Source organism: Cornus florida, unplaced genomic scaffold (genome assembly GCF_030987335.1).
Source record: "Cornus florida cultivar Cherokee Brave unplaced genomic scaffold, ASM3098733v1 CherokeeBrave_3.0.0_Hap2_Chr06, whole genome shotgun sequence".
NCBI lineage: Eukaryota > Viridiplantae > Streptophyta > Magnoliopsida > Cornales > Cornaceae > Cornus > Cornus florida.
In genome coordinates, this window is record NW_026775576.1 from 102615555 (window position 1) to 102634689 (window position 19135).

The 19135-nt window shown below is 38.0% G+C and overlaps 1 protein-coding gene across 8 annotated transcripts in view; it reads left to right on the top strand.

The window, feature by feature from the left end:
- LOC132313474 (uncharacterized) overlaps positions 1-19135 on the top strand; it is a 44125-nt gene that overhangs the window by 18355 nt on the left and 6635 nt on the right. For 6 of the 8 annotated variants that reach the window (XM_059812253.1, XM_059812252.1, XM_059812260.1 and 3 more), the window contains 4 exons: positions 739-864; positions 2640-2887; positions 3319-3480; positions 3591-3747. In XM_059812253.1, coding sequence (XP_059668236.1) covers positions 786-864; positions 2640-2887; positions 3319-3480; positions 3591-3747 — 646 coding nt within the window. In that variant the 5' untranslated portion in view covers positions 739-785. The remainder of the gene's footprint in view (positions 1-738; positions 865-2639; positions 2888-3318; positions 3481-3590; positions 3748-19135) is intronic. The other 2 variants (XM_059812256.1, XM_059812259.1) reach the window with 1 other exon arrangement.

Below are 19135 nucleotides of genomic sequence, written 5' to 3' on the forward strand. Positions count from 1 at the left end.
TTATTGTTCTTATCCAAAAAAGGGTGGGGCTGTAGATGCCAAGGACTTTAGACTTATTATTTGGTGGGTTGCATATATAAGTTAATTGCTAAAGTCCTGGTTTTATGATTGAGAAATGCTATTGATGGTGTGATCTTGGAATGCCAAAATTCTTCAGTTGGAGGGTGCAGATTTTGGATGTGGTGTTGATTGCTAGTGTGTGTGGACTCCAGAATCAGTAGTAAGAGTTGTGGTACTGTACTTTTAGCTTTTTGCTTTGGTGCAACTGGTGCAAGAGTTATTTTGCCCCTTCTGTTTAAGGTGGGCTCTGTTTCTGGATTATATGAGCAGCTCTCAGATGATTATGCATATGAGGATTCCATAACCTAATGTTGACATTATCATGATGGTACTACATATTTTTTTATCCAACTATTGGCCTTTTAGGCATTTATGGATGTTTGTTACTTTAAGCTGGGCTCTGTTTCTGGATTACAGGAGCAACCCCCAGATGAATGTTCATATGAGGATTCCATAACTAGTTTTGACCTGAGAGTGCAAGGTGCCTAACACCTTGGGCTTTATTCTAATTGCAGGGAAGTTTAGGTTCTTAGGTTTTTTTTTTTTTTTTTAAATTTCACCTCCACCAAAATTCATAAAAATAGTTTTTGTTACTTTAGTTTCTTTATTCATTTGTCGCTGAATGTCTGCAATTCTTCTCCATATATTTAGATCTCACTGATTTGGTTTTACTGATAGGCATTGGTGCAGGGTATTATAAATACAAGAACTCCTTTAACAGCAAGATGAGTGACGATGCTTTTGACGGACAGATATTGTCTGAGAAATTGTCTAAACTCAATAGTTCGCAACAAAGTATAGAATGTATCCTTTTCATATGGAAAAAGAAGCCCCGAATACCGGTATTTGTCTAAAAGCTGTAAAGATCTAATGCTTTTGTGCTTCATTGACTTTCCATTTCTAGCTGTAGGAGTGAATGTAATTAAACTTTACTTTTTTAATATAAAAAATAAGAATTTCTTTTTTTGATTTCTAAGCATCTGTTACAAAGTTTAGCATATTTTTAAGTTGCAGATTTAGATAATAGTACTAGGCTTGATTTCTCTTTCTTTCATTTGTAAAAGTTAAAACATATATGTAGTTATGCATGCATTAGTATTTAAATTCAAACATGATTCATACATCATAAAGTGCACTTATTTATACCTTGTATATGTGATTTCTCAATTCTTGGATTTGATTTGAATTTGAACTCAATCTGGTGTATTGCATATACAGGTAGTGTGCCAATACTATCCTATTTCTCATCTCCATGCTTCATTGATAATGTGAAAAACTCAAAGCGTATATATTTATTGTTTAGTTGGCCTTTTATTCTATCAGTGTTTTAAAAATTGGTGCTATAATTTTAATAAAAAAAGAAGACGCTTTGTGATTTTGACTAGTGTAAATTATAAAAATCAGCAACCTAAACTGTTTATAAAGGATTGTGGGGGTGATTATTCAGCTAGGATGGAGGATGTTTAATTTAGTGGATGAAGATGGGAAGAGGGACGGTGTCCCTTGACTAAGAGGGAAGGGGATATGCTCCATTTATTGCCATCAATATCACATAGCTTTACTGTTTCTTGATTGCTTGAATGAGGGGTTCTTCCAGTGTCACCAGCAGAAGAAACAGAATAGTGGTTTTGTATTACAATAATTTTAATATTAGAATTTAGATGATGTCTGAAGTACTATTTATTTTTCTGAAATAGTTTAATTTGTTTGTTTGTTTTTTTTGTTTTTTTGTTTTGTTTTGTTTTGTTTTGTGTTTTTTTTTTTTTTTTCCTGATCTATGTTATTGTATTATTTCCTTATTTATTATTCTCTCTCTTTTTTTCCTTTTTGCTTTCATATTTTCTCTTTTTATTTTGATATAAAAAATGATGCGTGATATTTACTTTTTTTCTAATTTATTTTTATCCTAATATTGTTTGTTCTATGTAAGGTTATGTACTAAATTATCAATATATAACTTCAATTTACTGTTCCATGTAAGTGAAACTTTATAATAGTGAAAGGTAAAGATTACTAAGCTTTTTACTTGTAATGCCAGCTTAAAATTTAGTCAAATCATCTTTATAAATTAAAAAAAAAAATTCATTAAAAACTCAAATTTATGGAAGTTTGTTATTACACCATCACTTTAGTACATTTCTATTGTTTACTATCATGTGAAAGTTACTTTTATTTGTTTTATCTTCAATATAAAAAGACAACGGCTAGTGTTGCTCATTGGAACCTATTCTCGACCAGAATCTGAGTTTCCTAAAAGGAAAAAAAATGACAATTATAACCGTAGTTTGATTGCTGGATCTGTTTAGCAAAATTTATTCATTTCTTAGCAGTGTTGAATTAGTGACAGCCTGTAAAATATACTTGTCATTAACTAAAAGCCAATTAGGAAGTAGAGTCAGTAGACATCTCTTTCACTTTATTAATTATTTTGTGGTGTGTGTGTTTGTGGTTGGGGGGTGAGGGGGATACCAATGTTTTTCTTCAAATAGTATGTCTAATTGATATTTTGTAGCTGAGTACTTCTAATTTTGCTCAGACATTATTTGTTGCATACAATTTTTTTTTTAACATTTAATCAGCGTTATCCCGTTGGTGTATTTCTCATCGGAAGAAAGCCAGGCAGATTGTTGAAACGTGGGATAAATTGTTCAATTCTGCACAGCGAGAACAACGTGTTTCTTTTCTTTATTTGGCCAATGACATTCTGCAAAATAGCAGGCGAAAGGGCAACGAATTTGTGAACGAATTTTGGAAAGTCCTTCCTGCAGCTCTCAAGAATGTTTATGAAAATGGTGATGAATCTGGAAAGAAAGCAGCCTCCCGATTGGTAACTCCTATATTTATGTATTAAGAGGTTATCATGTTCGATCACATTGAATTTGTTTTTGAGAGAGTTGAAGTTCATTGCATAAATTCATACATGCATATATGGATCAATCAACATTCATAATAAAGTATATGCATCTTTCTCTCTGTGGGTACAATTATGATGGTTTGAACCCAAGACAACACACTACCTTCTTGAAGGTCCCATTCTCCAATTTTATTTTCAAACTACTATTCTTTTTTGAATTACTTGACATCACCACCTTGTCTATCATTCTGCTTCTAAGCCCTTTGAACATTTCTATTTTATTGAATCCGTCCTCGCAACTTAAAGCAATTTAGCAGAACATCAGTTATTTTACACATTTTGAATTGTTTTTCAATTTATTTATTTTTGGGTGGGGTGGGGGGCGTATTGTAATAATTTATCAGGTTGGCATATGGGAAGAGAGAAAGGTTTTTGGATCTAGGGGTAAAAATCTTAAAGATGAAATGCTGCGTGAGGGTCCTCCTCTGTCAGTTAGCAATGGGAAGAACTCAAATCCTGTCAATCCTGTCAAGATAATGAAGAAAGATTCTCATGCCTTAAGAATTGTAAGTGTTTTTTTAATTGTTGTATTTGTTATTTTGTTTGCGACATCTGGGTTCGAATTCTATGTTTTGTGAACTCAGACCTGGTCTGTTCTTGGTCATTGTAACTTCAGAAATTGCCTATCGGGGGTATGCCAGAAAAAATAGTAACTGCATTTCTGTCGGTACATGATGAAAATACCATTGAAGAAGCTGCCTTAAGCAAGTGTGAAGATGCTGTTTTTCGTGTGGGAAAAATGGAGAAAGACATTGAAAGTACCTCTACTCAAGGTAAGAGTTATGCTTAGAGTCTTTTGGTTAAGGGTTACACAACTTCTATGCAATATTTGTTGGTATGGCATTTTTTCTCTTCTTTCTGATGCCTAATGAGGCACTTCAGGAATTTTCTTTCATGATCCCGGAAATCATGATCTGGGCAATGCATGTTCTTTAAACAATTAAAATGAATGATATTTATGCTATCAAATGTTAACTTGCCTGGTCCCTCAAAATCCACCCCCGCTCCGAACCTGAGACGGGTTTTACTTTTTATTACCATATCCGCCCCTACTCCATTTAGGGGCGTACCAATTCCGTTCGGGAGGAAATTGACACCCCTACTTACCAGCCAATGCAATTTTATTATAGTAATTGCCTAACCTCTATATAGAAAGCTGTTGTAATGCCTGTTAACAACCATCTACTCCAAAAGCTTAAGTTGTTGGAGATGGTATTACTTAAATATATAAATCCTTCAACACGCCCCCTCACGTGTGGCCTTCTTTTTGATCCAATGCGTGTTTTTCAATTTTTTAATTAGAGTGACGGTGAGGTTTGAACTCGAGACCTTTGACTCTTATACTATGTTAACAACCATCTACTCCAAAAGCTTAATCTGTTAGAGAGGGTGTAAGTTAAATATGTAAATCCTTCAACAATGCCTCTATTGAAAAGACAGGGAACGGGTTACCTGCTCTTAACGATCAAAGCACACCATTTCATTCTGAATTAAAGACCCCGAGATATTATTACGGCAAGGGATGAACAAAAATTTAGAGCTCTGATTCAAAATTCTCTGGATTCATCCACCATCAACTTGAAGTTTTTGCCTATTTTAGTTTGTGGTTACTTCTAAGGTGTAGATTGTACCAAGTGGTTACTTCTAAGGTGTAGATTGTACTGCTTCATTGGTACTTCTTTTGAAATGGAGATAAAGAAGGGGACAAGGAGAATGAAAAGGACAGTGAAAGAGAAAGGAAAGTGAATTAAAGTGCAGATGCTTTTCTCCCACAATTCCACGGTTGGAATAGAATGTAGCCGAACAGTTTGTCCAAGTCTCTTCCGAGATATGTTGAGCAGTTTCTTGTATAGGACCCTTGGGTCTTGGCATAAATATACTTGTTGCAGATTCCAAACTGGTTTCTTCTCAATAATATTCCTCCCCACCCCCACCCCCACCCCCACCCCCCCGCGCGAACAAAAAATAAAGAGTCAAACTGCCCATCATGCAACTGTAGAAGTTGATCCTACTGATGGAAAGGCTTTCAGTATGGTCCTCTTGTTTGAATATGCACAATTCAAACCAGCTCGATTTCAGCAAGTTTTTGATCATGGAGAGCAAGAATCCAACGAAGTCCTGCTATGAATGGTCCGGTGGTAGAGTCTGTGGAAACACTTGTTTCTTCCATATTTTGGACCTTAGCTCCATGGAACAATATGCTACTGCTGAAACATGAAAGAATTGAAATCTTAGATCAAAACACTAATGTTAGGTTGCAATTTATGGACTTTGTTGTTGTTCCATCATTATATAATGTTATCTAGAATTTTGGGCAGTGAACAAAACTTTACGGTAGTGTCATCCCACTCTATAACTAATCATACCCTGAGATATCGGTGTACATCCTATTGAGCATAGAATGCTGAAGAACTCTAATCAGATGTTCGGGTTCAACTTTCCTCTAAGTTATTTTCTCCAACTGTGAAGCTGTTGCAGCCCCTGCTCAGCTAGTTCACATCGAGAACTCGCTGAAGGCTTAAGTCCTGGTATTGCCCACTTTAACAGACATTAACAAGTTGCAGCCGGCCTGACGCATTTTGGTAGCCCAAGCTACTCACTAAGTTACTGTTAATTTTTTTGTCTAGATTGATCAGTGTATTGTTGAAAAAGTCTTCTCAAGTACCATTGATGTAGAACAACTTGTTCACGATTATCTGAGCATACAAGATCATCGCAAATCAGGGAGGCCGAAAAGGTAAGGACAATACGATAAAAAAATAAATAAATAAGGAAAAGTCAAAAGGAGATTTGGTGTAACTGCCAACAATAGAAGATATTATTCTCCATTGCAAGAATTAAGGAGGATTCAGAAAATAAATAAGAAGATTTGGTGTAGTTGCCAACAATAGAAGATATTATTCGCAAGATTTAAGGAGGATTCTGCTCCATCAGATCTCAGATTTCCCCTTTAATATTATTTCACGCATGCTTTCTTTTTTTAATTTATTTTTGACTTGCCTATATGAAGGCAATAGATGTAAGTCTACAGATATCATCATTATCAATATAATTTCAGTTTCTCTCTTTTGAGTGTATTCTTTGTGAATTCAAGGGTTTAACCCTGTTCTTTATCGTTTCCGCTACGTTAGTTGGTATCAAAGCAAGGTTCCGAATCCAAAATTCGCCTTTGTTTCCGGTGGCCGGTTCATGAGATGGAAGCAGTGAAGCACCCTTCCAGCGACGATGATCGTGATGGAGTAGCTCTTTTGAGGGTTGAGTTTACTGAGTTCCATACCAACGTTAATTGAAATTTACTTGATATGCATGAACTATGCATCAAGTATTGGCAAGATTGACAACGGTAGAACTTAACCGCAAGAACAACAGGCTGCCCAACGACGGTGATCATGGACGTCTTGCTGGTAATCGCAACCCAAACCCACCGAATAGGCAACCAGCCTTTGAGGAAAATGTTGGTTTTTGGTAACAACCGAGCTGTACAGGTGTTTGGAGATAATCGAGGTCGATGAGAAATTGATGATTCCGGGGATTTTCATATGAAGATTGACTTACCCACCTTTCAAGGTCATTTTCGTATTGAAGAATTCTTGGACTGGATTAGTGAAGTTGAGCGTTTCTTTAACTATCTGAAAATCTAGGAGGAGAAGCAAGCCAAACTCGTGGCCTATAAGTTAAAAGGCGGCGCATCAGCATGGTGGGATCAAGTGCAAACTACTCGTGCAAGTGAGGGTAAAGATCGGGTATGTACATGGGTTAAGATGAAGAAGTTGATGAAAGCTCGATTTTTACCCTCTGACTACGAACAGGTTCTTTATTAGAAATATCAGTCCTGCACGCAGGGAAGTAGAACGATTGTTGAATATGCTAAAATTTTTTATCGGTTGTCATCCCGTAACAACTTGGCGGAACCCAAATATAGCATGGTGGCCCGTTTCAAAGGCGGGTTACAATGGGATATTGAAGAGAAAGTGGCGCTGCAACTGCTATTCAAACTGTTTGAGATTGTCATGGCGGCAGAGAGAGCATAATCATTACTGGAGTAGTCAAAGAATCGGTCTCGTGGTTCATATAATACCCCACGTCCTATACATGACATGGGTAAACAGACTGTAGTAGCCCTTGTTCCAATGACAGGGCGAGGTATTGGAGATGATCCAACAAAGGCCAAACCCGCAGCACCCATAGGCCCTGCTGGAAGGGGAGCCCCAGCTGTGAGAGAAAATCCCTATGCACACCCAACTATTGGGAAGTGTTTTTGATGTGGAGAACCCGGCCACAAATCCAACAATTGCCCTAATCGACTGATAGTAAATCTGGTCGAGCATGAGGAAGGCGAGGGTGAGGAAGGTGAGTTCCTTACATTTGAAGAAGAAGAGGTGACTGAAGGAGACAATGGCGAGTTGTTGTCCCACTCTTTAGTCGTGAGGAGGTTGATGTTCACGCCAAAGGAGCAGCACCTGCACCGTCATAATGTGTTCCGTACACGTTGCACTGTGGCATGTGACGTTATTATCGATAGCGACAGTAGTGAAAACATTGTTTCCTTAACAATGGTTTGAAAATTGGGGCTTAAAACAGAGAAACATCTCCATCCATACAAAATTGGATGGATGAAGAAAGGCTCAGAGACCCTGCACCGTTCCATTCTCAATTGGGAAAGTATATGCAGAGGAGGTGCGTTGTGATGTAGTCGACATGGATGTATGCCATATGATATTGGGCAGACCATGGCAATTTGATGTTGATGTCACTCACCGTGGTAGAGACAATGTGTATATTCTATACAAGAATGGTTAAAAGATTGTTTTGGGTCCGCTGAAAGAAGCCGAATTTCCCAAAGGAAATTCAGTTATGTTGATCAACAATGAGTAATTTTTGGGCGAAGTAACAATTGCCCCTGAAATCTTTGCTGTTACGCGCAAGGGGGAAGTTGTTGAACAACCTCCTTTTACAATATCAGCAATAGTGCAGCCATTACTGCAGGAGTTTAGTGAGTTGGTGCCGGAAGACTTGCCTGATAGTCTCCTTCCCATGAGGGACATTCAACACTACAGTGACTTGGTGCCTGGGGCGAGCCAGCCAAATCTACCACATTACCGGATGAGTCCTAACCATAGTTATTAAAAGCCCGAGGCGCACCGAGGCGCTAGAGGTCCCTTGGAGCGTAGGCGCGAGGCGCACGGCGAGGCGCGAGCCTGAGTTATGTGAGGCGCACAAGTAAAATTTTAAAACAATAATTCTTAGCAAAACTAACATAATTAAACAATGAACATCCAATAATAAAAACACTAAATTAATCTAAATATATTACAATTAAACCAATAAAGCAACCAGTAAAATAGAACAATTAAACTAAGAAAGCTATTTATTCATAAGAAAGATTCAAAAGAAGCAAAACATAAACCAATTAACCATATATTATAAATTTATACTTGATGTCTTAAGCAAAAGCTATCATTTGACTCCAAAACAGATCCATTAAAAGATACTTAGTAGCCTACCAAATCTATAAAGTATCATAGTCAATTCTTAGTAGCCTACCAAATCTATAAACCAAGCAACAAAATATTAGTTTCAGTTTTGAGTTTTGACAAGGAATCCTAAAACCAAAGTTACCAAACAATCTTAAGGGACCTAAATATCATCCTCTTCACCAAACAACATAGTCTCATCATCGTCCCCATCAAAAGATTTGTAACCTTCAGCATCTTCTTCCTCTTCTGTCTCCTCAGAGTTTGCCTCGTCATCATCTATGATTCGTAGTGAAGACGAGCATGAAGGTGTTGTCCTCTTTGTTGCCCTTGGAGCTGATCTTGATCTTAAATTATGGCTGGACTCTCCAGCCCCTGTAGCTCTAGCAACTGCACCCCATGTCAAAGAGTCATCTTCAAACACTAACTCATTTTCGGCATCTACATCTTCATCCATTACTCCAACCAACCACTCATTGCTATCATCTATATCATTTAAAAGGATGGGATCAATCCTATCACGCATGTCATATTGTCGTTTTAGTGCTCTATTATACTTGATGAAAACCAAATCATTCAATCAACATTGAGTTAGCCGGTTCCTCTTCTTGCTATGAAGCTGCATTAATTCAAATAATTAATAAGTATAAGTGTATAACTGTTTATAATCTAATTTTTTATCATTGAATTACTAATACTACAAACTTACATGTTCAAGTACACTCCAATTTCGTTCACACCCAGATGCGCTACATGTGAGGCTAAGCACTTTAATAGCAAACTTTTGCAAATTAGGAGTTGTAGAACCATATGCGGACCACCAATCGGCTGTTATTTACATATTATTAGTAAAAAATTAACAAAATTAAAATTCAAATATACTAAAAAATGATTAATTGACTTGTTTACCTAGTGCCCTTGACTTTCTTTGTCTAACAGCAATTGATGAGCCAAATAGACCATCAGCTTTCATATATCTACTCAACTCCAAAGAAATTTTATCTTGCTCTTCAGTGGTTGGAACCAATCTTTCTATGCATTGATATAAACCACCCATCACCTCTTCATCTTGCTCAATATTTGGATTGCTATAAAAATATTCTGGGTTCAAGAGATGCCCAGCTGTATGCAAAGGGCGATGGAGTTGGATATTCCACCTAGTATCAATGATCTTAAAGATGTCCTTATACTTTTCCTCATTCCCACCAAAAGCTTTAGCTATCGCTTCTTTAGCCCTTTCCATAGCCTCATAAATATATCCCATTGGAGGCCTTCTCTCACCATCAACCAACTTAAGTACACAAACAAGAGGGCTTGCTACTTTGAGAGAGTACACAATGCTTGTCCAAAATGTAGGCATCAACACAATCTGTGCTACATTTTTCCCTTCTATCTCTTTCGCCCATTTCCTGGAGATCCATTCTTGTGAAGTGAACATCTTCCTCAAGCAATCCTTTTGATGATGGATGCTTGATAACATGATAAATGAAGTGGTAAATCGAGTCGTTGCAGGTCTAAGCAACTCTTTATGTCCAGTATAACGCCTCATCATGTTCAACAAACCCGAACGGTTATAAATATAATCATTTAACATTATAACTCTCTTTATGGTCCTCATTATATTTGGGATCTTAGCAATGTCCTCCACAATCAGGTCCACACAATGTGCAGCACAAGGTGACCAATATAAATGTCGGTGCCTTCCCTCCAACACTCTCCCTTTTGTAAAGAAAGAAAATATGGATTAATAGAAGGCTAGAAGCAATAAACCTAAAATTTCCACATCAAGTACATATTTAAATTTATACCTGCCACAACATTAGAAGAGGCACTATTAGTGACTACTTGAATCACATTTGATGCTCCAATTTGCTGCACGAACTTGTTAAGCAAGTCAAAACATTTTTTCACCGGTCTTTGAATAAGAGGAAGCATCAACAGATTGAATGAACATTGTCCCTTTAGGACAATTCACCAGAAAATTAATCGAACACCTGTGTCTTTTATCCTCCCATCCATCTGCCATAATTGTGCATCCGTATTTTACCCATTCCTCTCTATGATCCTGCATTAAATTGTCTGTATGCTCCAGTTCTTTCTTGAGGAGGGGAACTCTCACCTCATTATAAGAAGGAGGTTTCATTCCTGGACTATGTTGGCCAATAGCTTCAACAACTGGTGCAAAACTATCATAATTAAGGGCATTGAATGATATCCCAGCATCATACATCCATCTTGCAAACCGTTGACATGCTCGGTTTCTAAGTTCTTTCTTACAAGCATTATCAATTGTTGTTTGCTTACCCTTGTCATTTTTTCTATTTTGCATAACTACTTCCGGAGGAGGGGTGAAGTACAAATCAATAGGACCTTTCTGCTTTTGCTTTTTTGATTGAATATTACTGCTTCCAGTTCCATTGGCCACTCTTTTACCCTTAATATCAATAATTGTTACATCATCCTCATCTTGATCATCCATGTCATCAAAATCAGGCAACAAATTTGTGTGTTCCTTTTCTTCTTTCTTCTTACTCATGTATTCTCTAATCTCTTCTTTCACATGTTCAGGGCACTTTTTACATGCTTGTACATTTCTATATCCCCCTACAATGTGTTGCTTAGCCCTATAAATACCTCCTTTCATAACTTTTTCACAAAAATTACACGTTGTTGCATTCCTATCTTGTGGGTTTTGCAGGTGACAATAATTCTAACCTGGATCCTTTGACATTTTTTCCTATCTATTTACAATGAGAATGAGAAATAGAATGGAGTCAATGGACCAAGTTAAATTCAGCAAACAAGCATTCAGGCAATGCAGCAAACAGCATTCAGGCACAAACATTCAAAATTTAAATAATTTAGCAAATTGCATTCAAAAGAAGCCAAGAAGGGAGAAAAAATGAGAGATAGAGATCCGAAAAAAATGAGAGGCAGAGATTGAAATAATAATAAAGAGATAAAGTAGATGAAGAAAATAAAGAAAGAACGAAAAAACAGGAGTAGAAACTGATGATAGATATATATATACAGGGTAATGTTATATAACTTATATACATAATTATATAGAATTAATTGTGTGCTAAGGAGTCCAATTTTCTTTTACCATTGGCATGATCAGCGGCTAGATGCAGGGCATATATTTAGTCCATCATAGCACATCAGCATTTTAGGCTAAAGAGAAGACTCAGAAAGGAGGAAAAAAAAAAAAATTACAGACACGAAGAAAAACAGAGACTCAGAAAAAAATAAAAACCAGATGAGAGAGAGGAGAGGAGAGGAGAAGAGAAGAGGAGGAGGAGGAGGAAAAAAAAAAAAAAAAAAAAAAAACAGAGTACTGGAGTACTGGAGTAGACTGTAGATGAAGGGAAAAAAAAAAAAAAAAAAAATTGAAGGCCAGTTTGGCCGGAGAGAAGACTGAGAAAGGAGTAATTTGAAACTAGTAGATGAGGGGGGGGAAATAGAGCCCCTAAACAGAGCCTGAAGAAAAAGAAAGAAAAACAGGGACCCAGAAAGAAGAAAAAAAAAAATCGAGAAAGAAGAAAAATAGGAGAGCCAGAAAAAAGAAAAAAAAAACAAGATAAGAGAGAGAAGAGGAGAAGAGAAGAGAAGAGGAGGAAAAAAAAAACTTAAATGAAATTACTGACCTGGGTTGTGGCTTCGTCGGAGCAACAGATTCAAATTCCACATTCTTCTCTTCTCTTCTCTTATTTTCTCTTCTCTTCTCTTTTCTTTTCTTTTTTTCTTTCTCTCTCTCTCCTCTTTCCCACTTTTGACTTGTTGACTTTCCCACTCCATCATCACGTTTCTTCTGCAGATTTTTATTGATTGGATATGTTGCCTCACAAGATGACAAAATTCCAATTTTTTACTTTTAAGTTTCCAAAGCTATATATATATACTAAATATAATAATATAAACTATAACCAGTCAAACACAAAATATATGCCGCATAGGCGCCCCTCATACAACCTTCAAGGCGCAGCCCAGGCGTGCGCCTAGTGGAGGTCGCTGCGCCTAGGCTATTGTGAGGCGCAGTTGCTGCGCCTGTAGGCGCTTTGCGCCCAGGCGTGCTTTTGACAACCATAGTCCTAACGAGAGTCAGATCTTACAAGAGCAAGTGGAAGAGTTACTACAGAAAGGGTTGATTCGGGAGAGCATGAGCCTATGTGCTATTCCGGCCTTGCTAGTACCGAAGAAAGATGGCAGTTGGAGAATGTGCGTTGATAGTCGCGCAATTAATAGAATCACTGTCAAACAGATTTCCCATTCCACGGTTGGATGATATGCTAGATATGTTGGTGGGATCGAAAGTTTTCACCAAAGTGGACCTCAAGAGTGGATACCATCAAATCAGAATCCGTCCTGGGGATGAGTGGAAAACGGCATTCAAAACAAAAGAAGGACTGTACGAGTGGTTAGTTATGCCATTCGGATTATCCAACACGCCAAGTACTTTCATGTGGTTAATGAATCAGGTACTCAAACCATTTATTAGTTGTTTATTTTGACGATATTCTGATTTATAGTCAAACAGAGGCAGAACACCTTTTTCACTTGAGAGAGGTATTAACGGCTTTGCAGAAGAACAAATTGTTCATTAATCTGAAGAAGTGTAGCTTTGTGACCCCAAGCCTAGTATTCCTTGGCTATGTAGTTTGTCGTGATGTCATTCGGGCAGATGAGGAGAAGGTGAGGGCCATTCGGGAGTGGCCTACGCCGAAGAATGTGGGAGAAGTACGCAGTTTCCATAGCTTAGCCACGTTTTACCAATGAACTTCAGTAGTATTGTGGCTCCCCTCACAGAATGCATGAAGAAAGGAAAATTCCAATGGGGAGAGGAAGCGAGATGAGTTTTGCCTTAATTAAGGAAAATATGTCAGCATCCCCAATCTTAGTTCTTCCAGATTTTGAGGAGCTATTCCAGGTGGATTGTGATACCTCAATAGTGGGAATTGGAGCAGTTCTATCACAAGAAGGAAGTCCAGTAGCGTTTTATAGTGAGAAGCTGAGTGAAGCACACACGAAGTGGAGTTAGAATTCTATGCGGTGGTGCAAGCTTTGCATACATGGGAGCATTATCTTATCCAGCAAGAGCAAGAATTCGTGCTGTTTATAGATCACCAGGCACTGAAATCCATTAACAATCAAAACATTGTTAATCGGATGCCAACAGAACAAAGTTGCAAATGCACTAAGTCGGTGATTCACCTTCGTGCTGCATACGTGGGCGGCTTATATCCAGCGATTCACCTTCTCGCTAAAACACAAGTCAGGCCAACATAACAAAGTTGCAGATGCACTAATCCGGAGAGAAGCTTTCTTAGTGACTATGAGGGCTGAAATCACAGGGTTCGAGTGCCTGAAGGAGTTATATGAGGCCGACGAAGATTTTGGCCAAGCCTGCGAAGCGTGTAAAACGAGCCAATCCTGTAAAGGGTTGCACATGCAGGAAGGATTCTCTTTAATGGCAATAAGTTGTGTATTTCACGGAGTCCTTTACGGGAGCAAGTGGTTCGTGAATTGCATGGAGGAGGATTAGGAGGACATTTGGGCGTGATAAGATGCGAGAGCTTGTAGAACGGTATTATTGGCCGCAACTCAAGTGTGACGTGGAGAACCATGTGCGGCGGTGCTCAATCTGCCAAACTAATAAAGACCAATCTCAGAATACTGGTTTTTATAGACCGTTGCCTATTCCAAATGCTCCATGGGAGGATTTATCCATGGATTTTGTTCTTGGGTTACCGAGGGCAGCGAGGAGCAGGCTTTGTTTTTGTGGTGGTCGATCGATTTTCCAAGATGTCCCATTTTATTGCATGCAAGAAGACGAACGATGCAGTCCAAATGGCTAATTTGTTCTTTAAGGAGGTGGTTCGTTTACATGGGGTGCCACAGTCCATTACCTCAGATCGTGACACCAAATTTTTGTCTCACTTTTGGGGACTTTATGGAAGAGATTCGATACCTTTCTTAATTTCAATAGCACCAGTCACCCCAAGACTGATGGCTAAACAGAGGTGGTGAATAGGACCCTTGGAAATCTAATTCGCTGTATTTCAAGAGAGAAACCAAAATAGTGGGATCTTGCTCTTGCCCAGGCAGAATTTGCTTACAATTGCATAGTTAACAGGTCTACTGGAAAATCCCCGTTTGCGATTGTGTATTGCTGTCCTCCAAAAGTTGCTTTGGATTAAGTATCCTTACCGAAGTTACCAGGGAAGAGTGTTGCTGTAGAGAAAATGGCTGGGCACATTAAGACCATTCAGGAGAGTGTTAAGAAATATCTAGAGGAAACTTACGCCAAATATAAGGCTGCAGTTGACAAGAGACGAAGAAAAAGAGTATTTGAAGAAGGGGACCTGGTTATGGTGTATCTAAGAAAAGAGAGGATTCCAGTGGGCACATACAACAAGCTGAAGGCCAAGAAATATGGTTCATACCAGATTCTAAAGAAAATCAATGACAACACCTATGTGGTTGATTTACCTACAGACAAGGCCATTTCTTCTACATTCAATGTGGCTGACATACATGAATATTGTCCGCCAGATTCGGGTAACTTGGGGACAAGTTATTTTTACGCAGGGGAGACTGTTATGGAATAGCTTGCTCACGATTATCTGAGCATACAAGATCATCGCAAATTAGGGAGGCTGAAAAGGTAAGGAGAATAGAAGAAAAAAATAAATAAATAAGGAAAAGTCAAAAGGAGATTTGGTGTGGTTGCCAACGATAGAAGATAGGCAGGAGGCAGTTGGCATAGGTAGTGACGATCTAATATGGATTCCCTCTTCCCATGGTCGTTTCGTAGTGCGATCTTTGTTCTTATGTCTATCTAATTTTGTTAGTCTTGACTTCCTGTGGAAGACCATTTGGCGATTGGCGTTCTATGGCTCCAACTAGGGTGGCATTCTTTGTTTGGACTGTTACTGACGATTGATAATTTGAGGAAGCGGGGTAACTGTTTTGTTAATTGGTGTTGTCTATGCAAACAAGATGGTGAGTCAGTTGATCATATCCTAATGCATTGTCCTGTGGCGTACGATTGTTGGAATCTTATTCTTGGGTTGTTTGGTATGCGTTGGGTAATGCTACATTTTTCTAAGGATTTGATTCAAGCTTGGAGAGGATGTCGTGTGAGTAGAGGTGTACGCGATTATTGGAGAATTGTTCCATATTGCGTTTGGTGGTGCATCTGGAAGGAGAGGAATAGTAGAATGTTCGAAGGAAAGGAGGCGTCCACGGCGACGCTAAAACTCCATATTATTCACTCTCTTTTCAGTTACGTGAAGAGGATCTCTTGTTCCTCTTCCGATGATTTAATTATTTTTTTGGATTCTTTGGGGCCTTAGTCCCCGGTTCCACTTTTGTATAAGGGACGCGTTCCCCTTTTGAATGTCTTTTTATTTCATTATTACTTATCAAAGAAAAAGAAGTAGGATTCAGAAAATAAATAAGAAGATTTGGTGTAGTTGCCAACAATAGAAGATATTATTCTCCATTGCAAGATTTAAGGAGGATTTTGCTCTATCAAATCCAGATTTCTCCTTTAATATTATTTCACGCCTGCTTTCTTTTTTTGACTTGCCTATATAAAGGCAAGAGATGTAAGTCTACAGACATCATAATTATCAATATAATTTCAGTTTCTCTCTTGTGAGTGTGTTCTTTGTGAATTCAAGGGTTTAACCCTGTTCTTTATCGTTTCCGCTACGTTAACCATACGGTGGAAGTTTTCTCCATATAGTGTCAAATGTTTACTACCTACTTGAGGTCAGAGAAGATCTTAAAAAAGCCCTTTGTAAAAGGAAATTTTCATTTTTTGGGTAATAGTCTAAGTGGAAGACTTTTAGAGCATATTGTAAATTTGGACTTTGCTTAAGAGGAAAGATGGTCATGGAATTCTTATATATCATCATCTTTAATGTGACCCTTCCAAAATCATATCAAAGATCTGGTTGGGATCAATGCTTGTAATCATTCTTTAAATTTTCACAGTTGTGAAATGTAAATCATGCTGTGAGCATGAAAGCCTTTAGTCAACTCTGTACTTGTTGGACTAAAAATGCACAGTGATTTTTTAACGACCCAAACCCTGGGATCCGGATCGCTAATCGGGTCCTTACCCGAACCTGAGGTCACACAAGGGTACTATGGTCATTTCACGTCATTATAATAGTTCTAGAGTGCATAAGGGTATAATGGTCATTTACTGTGGTAAAATAATGGTTTAGGGCCCATAAGGGTAAAATAGTCATCTGGTACATTTATTATGGCTTCAAAACTCATCAGGGATAAAACTGTCATTTTCATATTAATTGGGTACCTAAGGCCCCAATAAGGGCAAACTGGTCATTTTGTAAAATTATTGAGGTTCTAGGGATCATGAAGGTATTTAAGTCATTTAGCATGGTCAATCCTAGTTGGAGACCCAAAAAGGGTCAAATAGTCAATTACCAAGGTCATTCAATGGTTAGGGTGAAGTCAAGGGGTAATTAGGTGATTTTACTGAAATATAGGGTCAAGGTGCAAATATCAGTTCATCTAACCGTGTAGAAGATATCATCTAACCGGGTAGATGAATGGTCCAGTAGGCGTGAAAAACTGAGTAGCCTATATAACCGGTTAGATGGAGGCATCTAACTGGATAGAAGGCCATCTAACCGGGTAGATAACTCTATCTAATCGGATAAATCCATCTAACCCCCTCTTTGCCCATTCATCTAACTGGGTAGATGAGAGCACCTACCCGGGTAGATGGCCATCTAACCAGTTAGATATTTCCATCTAACCTGTTAGATGGGAGAAGCCCATTAAATCCAAGCACTGCCCATTTATCTAACTGGGTAGATATTCCTATCTAACCGGTTAGATGATGCCCAATGATGAATTGGTCGAAAAGTTTGCTTCCCAAACCTATCCAAATGCAACCCCAAAGCAATTAAACATGAAAATAAAGCTCCATGGATATCATCAACCTTTAAACATTTCATTGAATCATCAAAATAACTCATACATCTTTTGTGAATCAAAAGCATCTTAAATCATTTATACATACCCAAAAGAATAAGTTTACAAAATAATGAGGCCTCCATGGCCATAATTACAAAGGCTTCACTTAAAACTCACAAAAGAACAAGGTTATGTACATTTGTTCATTGTCTAAGCAATTCTATTACAAAAGATATCAAAATACATCGACGACTCTTTAAGTTTGCGGGGGTGCATCTTCTACAATTTTCTTGCCATGTCCTGAAAATGATAAATAGAGGGTGAGCACAACGGATCAGTAGGAAATGCCTAAAACATTGGCTTTGGGTTCCCTTGAGTCAACAACCAATGAATGGATAAAAGTAATTGGGATCATACACGGGTCTTAATCAACACACATATATCAACATGCAATGAAATGTTATGCTGCCCCGACCATAATCCCGGCCCAACTCAACACACACTGAAAACCCGCTAACCGACTTTACCGAGGCGAGATTGATTACTATCCTGGCCTCAAATCCGACAACCATTTGGGCCCTAGTAAATCAATGTTACGCGTCCAAATCCGGCACGCGCTCCCTCTAGGTCGAATTAGCACTAGACTCGCGATATCCGGTTTCTTTCACAAAACCATTTTCTCACAACCATTCCCAAACACATCCTTTAAAATCACTTCGACCTCATTTTCCCCAAACCATGCTCATGCCATGAATGAAATCATGCATTATTCAAGAGTAACTAAACATGATTTATACTTTCTTAACTAAAATAAGCATGCTTTGCATCAATGGAATCACATCATCATATTGTATCAAATAATCTCGAAGTAGCAACTTGCACATATAGCATGCTTTTAACAATTATAGCATTTCAAAAATACACCTAACTATGTCTATAAGCATGACATTTTCATCAAGAACACATACATCATCTCTACTTCTATCAATCATCATTTTGGAACAAATATTTGTATAAATCAAGAGGGAAACTCAAATAGAGGCAAAACATAATACTTTAAACATCTCTACCTCAAATGATGCAGCTCAAACTCTTAGATTCAAAACTCGAAATTCCCCAAATGGTAGCGAGACCGTTGTCAAAACATAGCTCTTGACTAGCTTTACAACATTTCCAACTATGGCTTGGTCCAAATCCTACTCTAGCATACAAGATCTTAGAGAGAAGATAAAGTTATTGAGAGAAAAAGAAAAAGAAGTAAGAGAGATATTTCCGAGAGAGAGTGAAGGGGGTGAGGTTGTGGTCCTAGCTTGACCATAGTTTCTTCCAAAAATGAATGGCCTACAACGGGTCAAAGTCCACTACATCATCAAATGTCAAAAATGCCCTTCAAAGCTCACTTAATCACTTGCCATGCCACAAAATATCTCTCCACCCACAAGTCACATAATTATACATGTATATACATATATATAACACATCATCACACAAATAAATAAATACATGCAATGGAAAACAATACCAGGACTCACACGGCGCGCAAAACGATGTACAGAAAAATAAATATCGAAAAATCCAGGACATTACAGATTTGGACCCTTGGTGACGGATCATGGGTGTAAAACAATTTAACCTTGTATTGACCTCACTATTTTGCATTGGTTATACGAACCATGTTTTGTCACACAATTTTGGTCATGTTTTTCCATAGCACTTTTCAATTTTGGTGTTC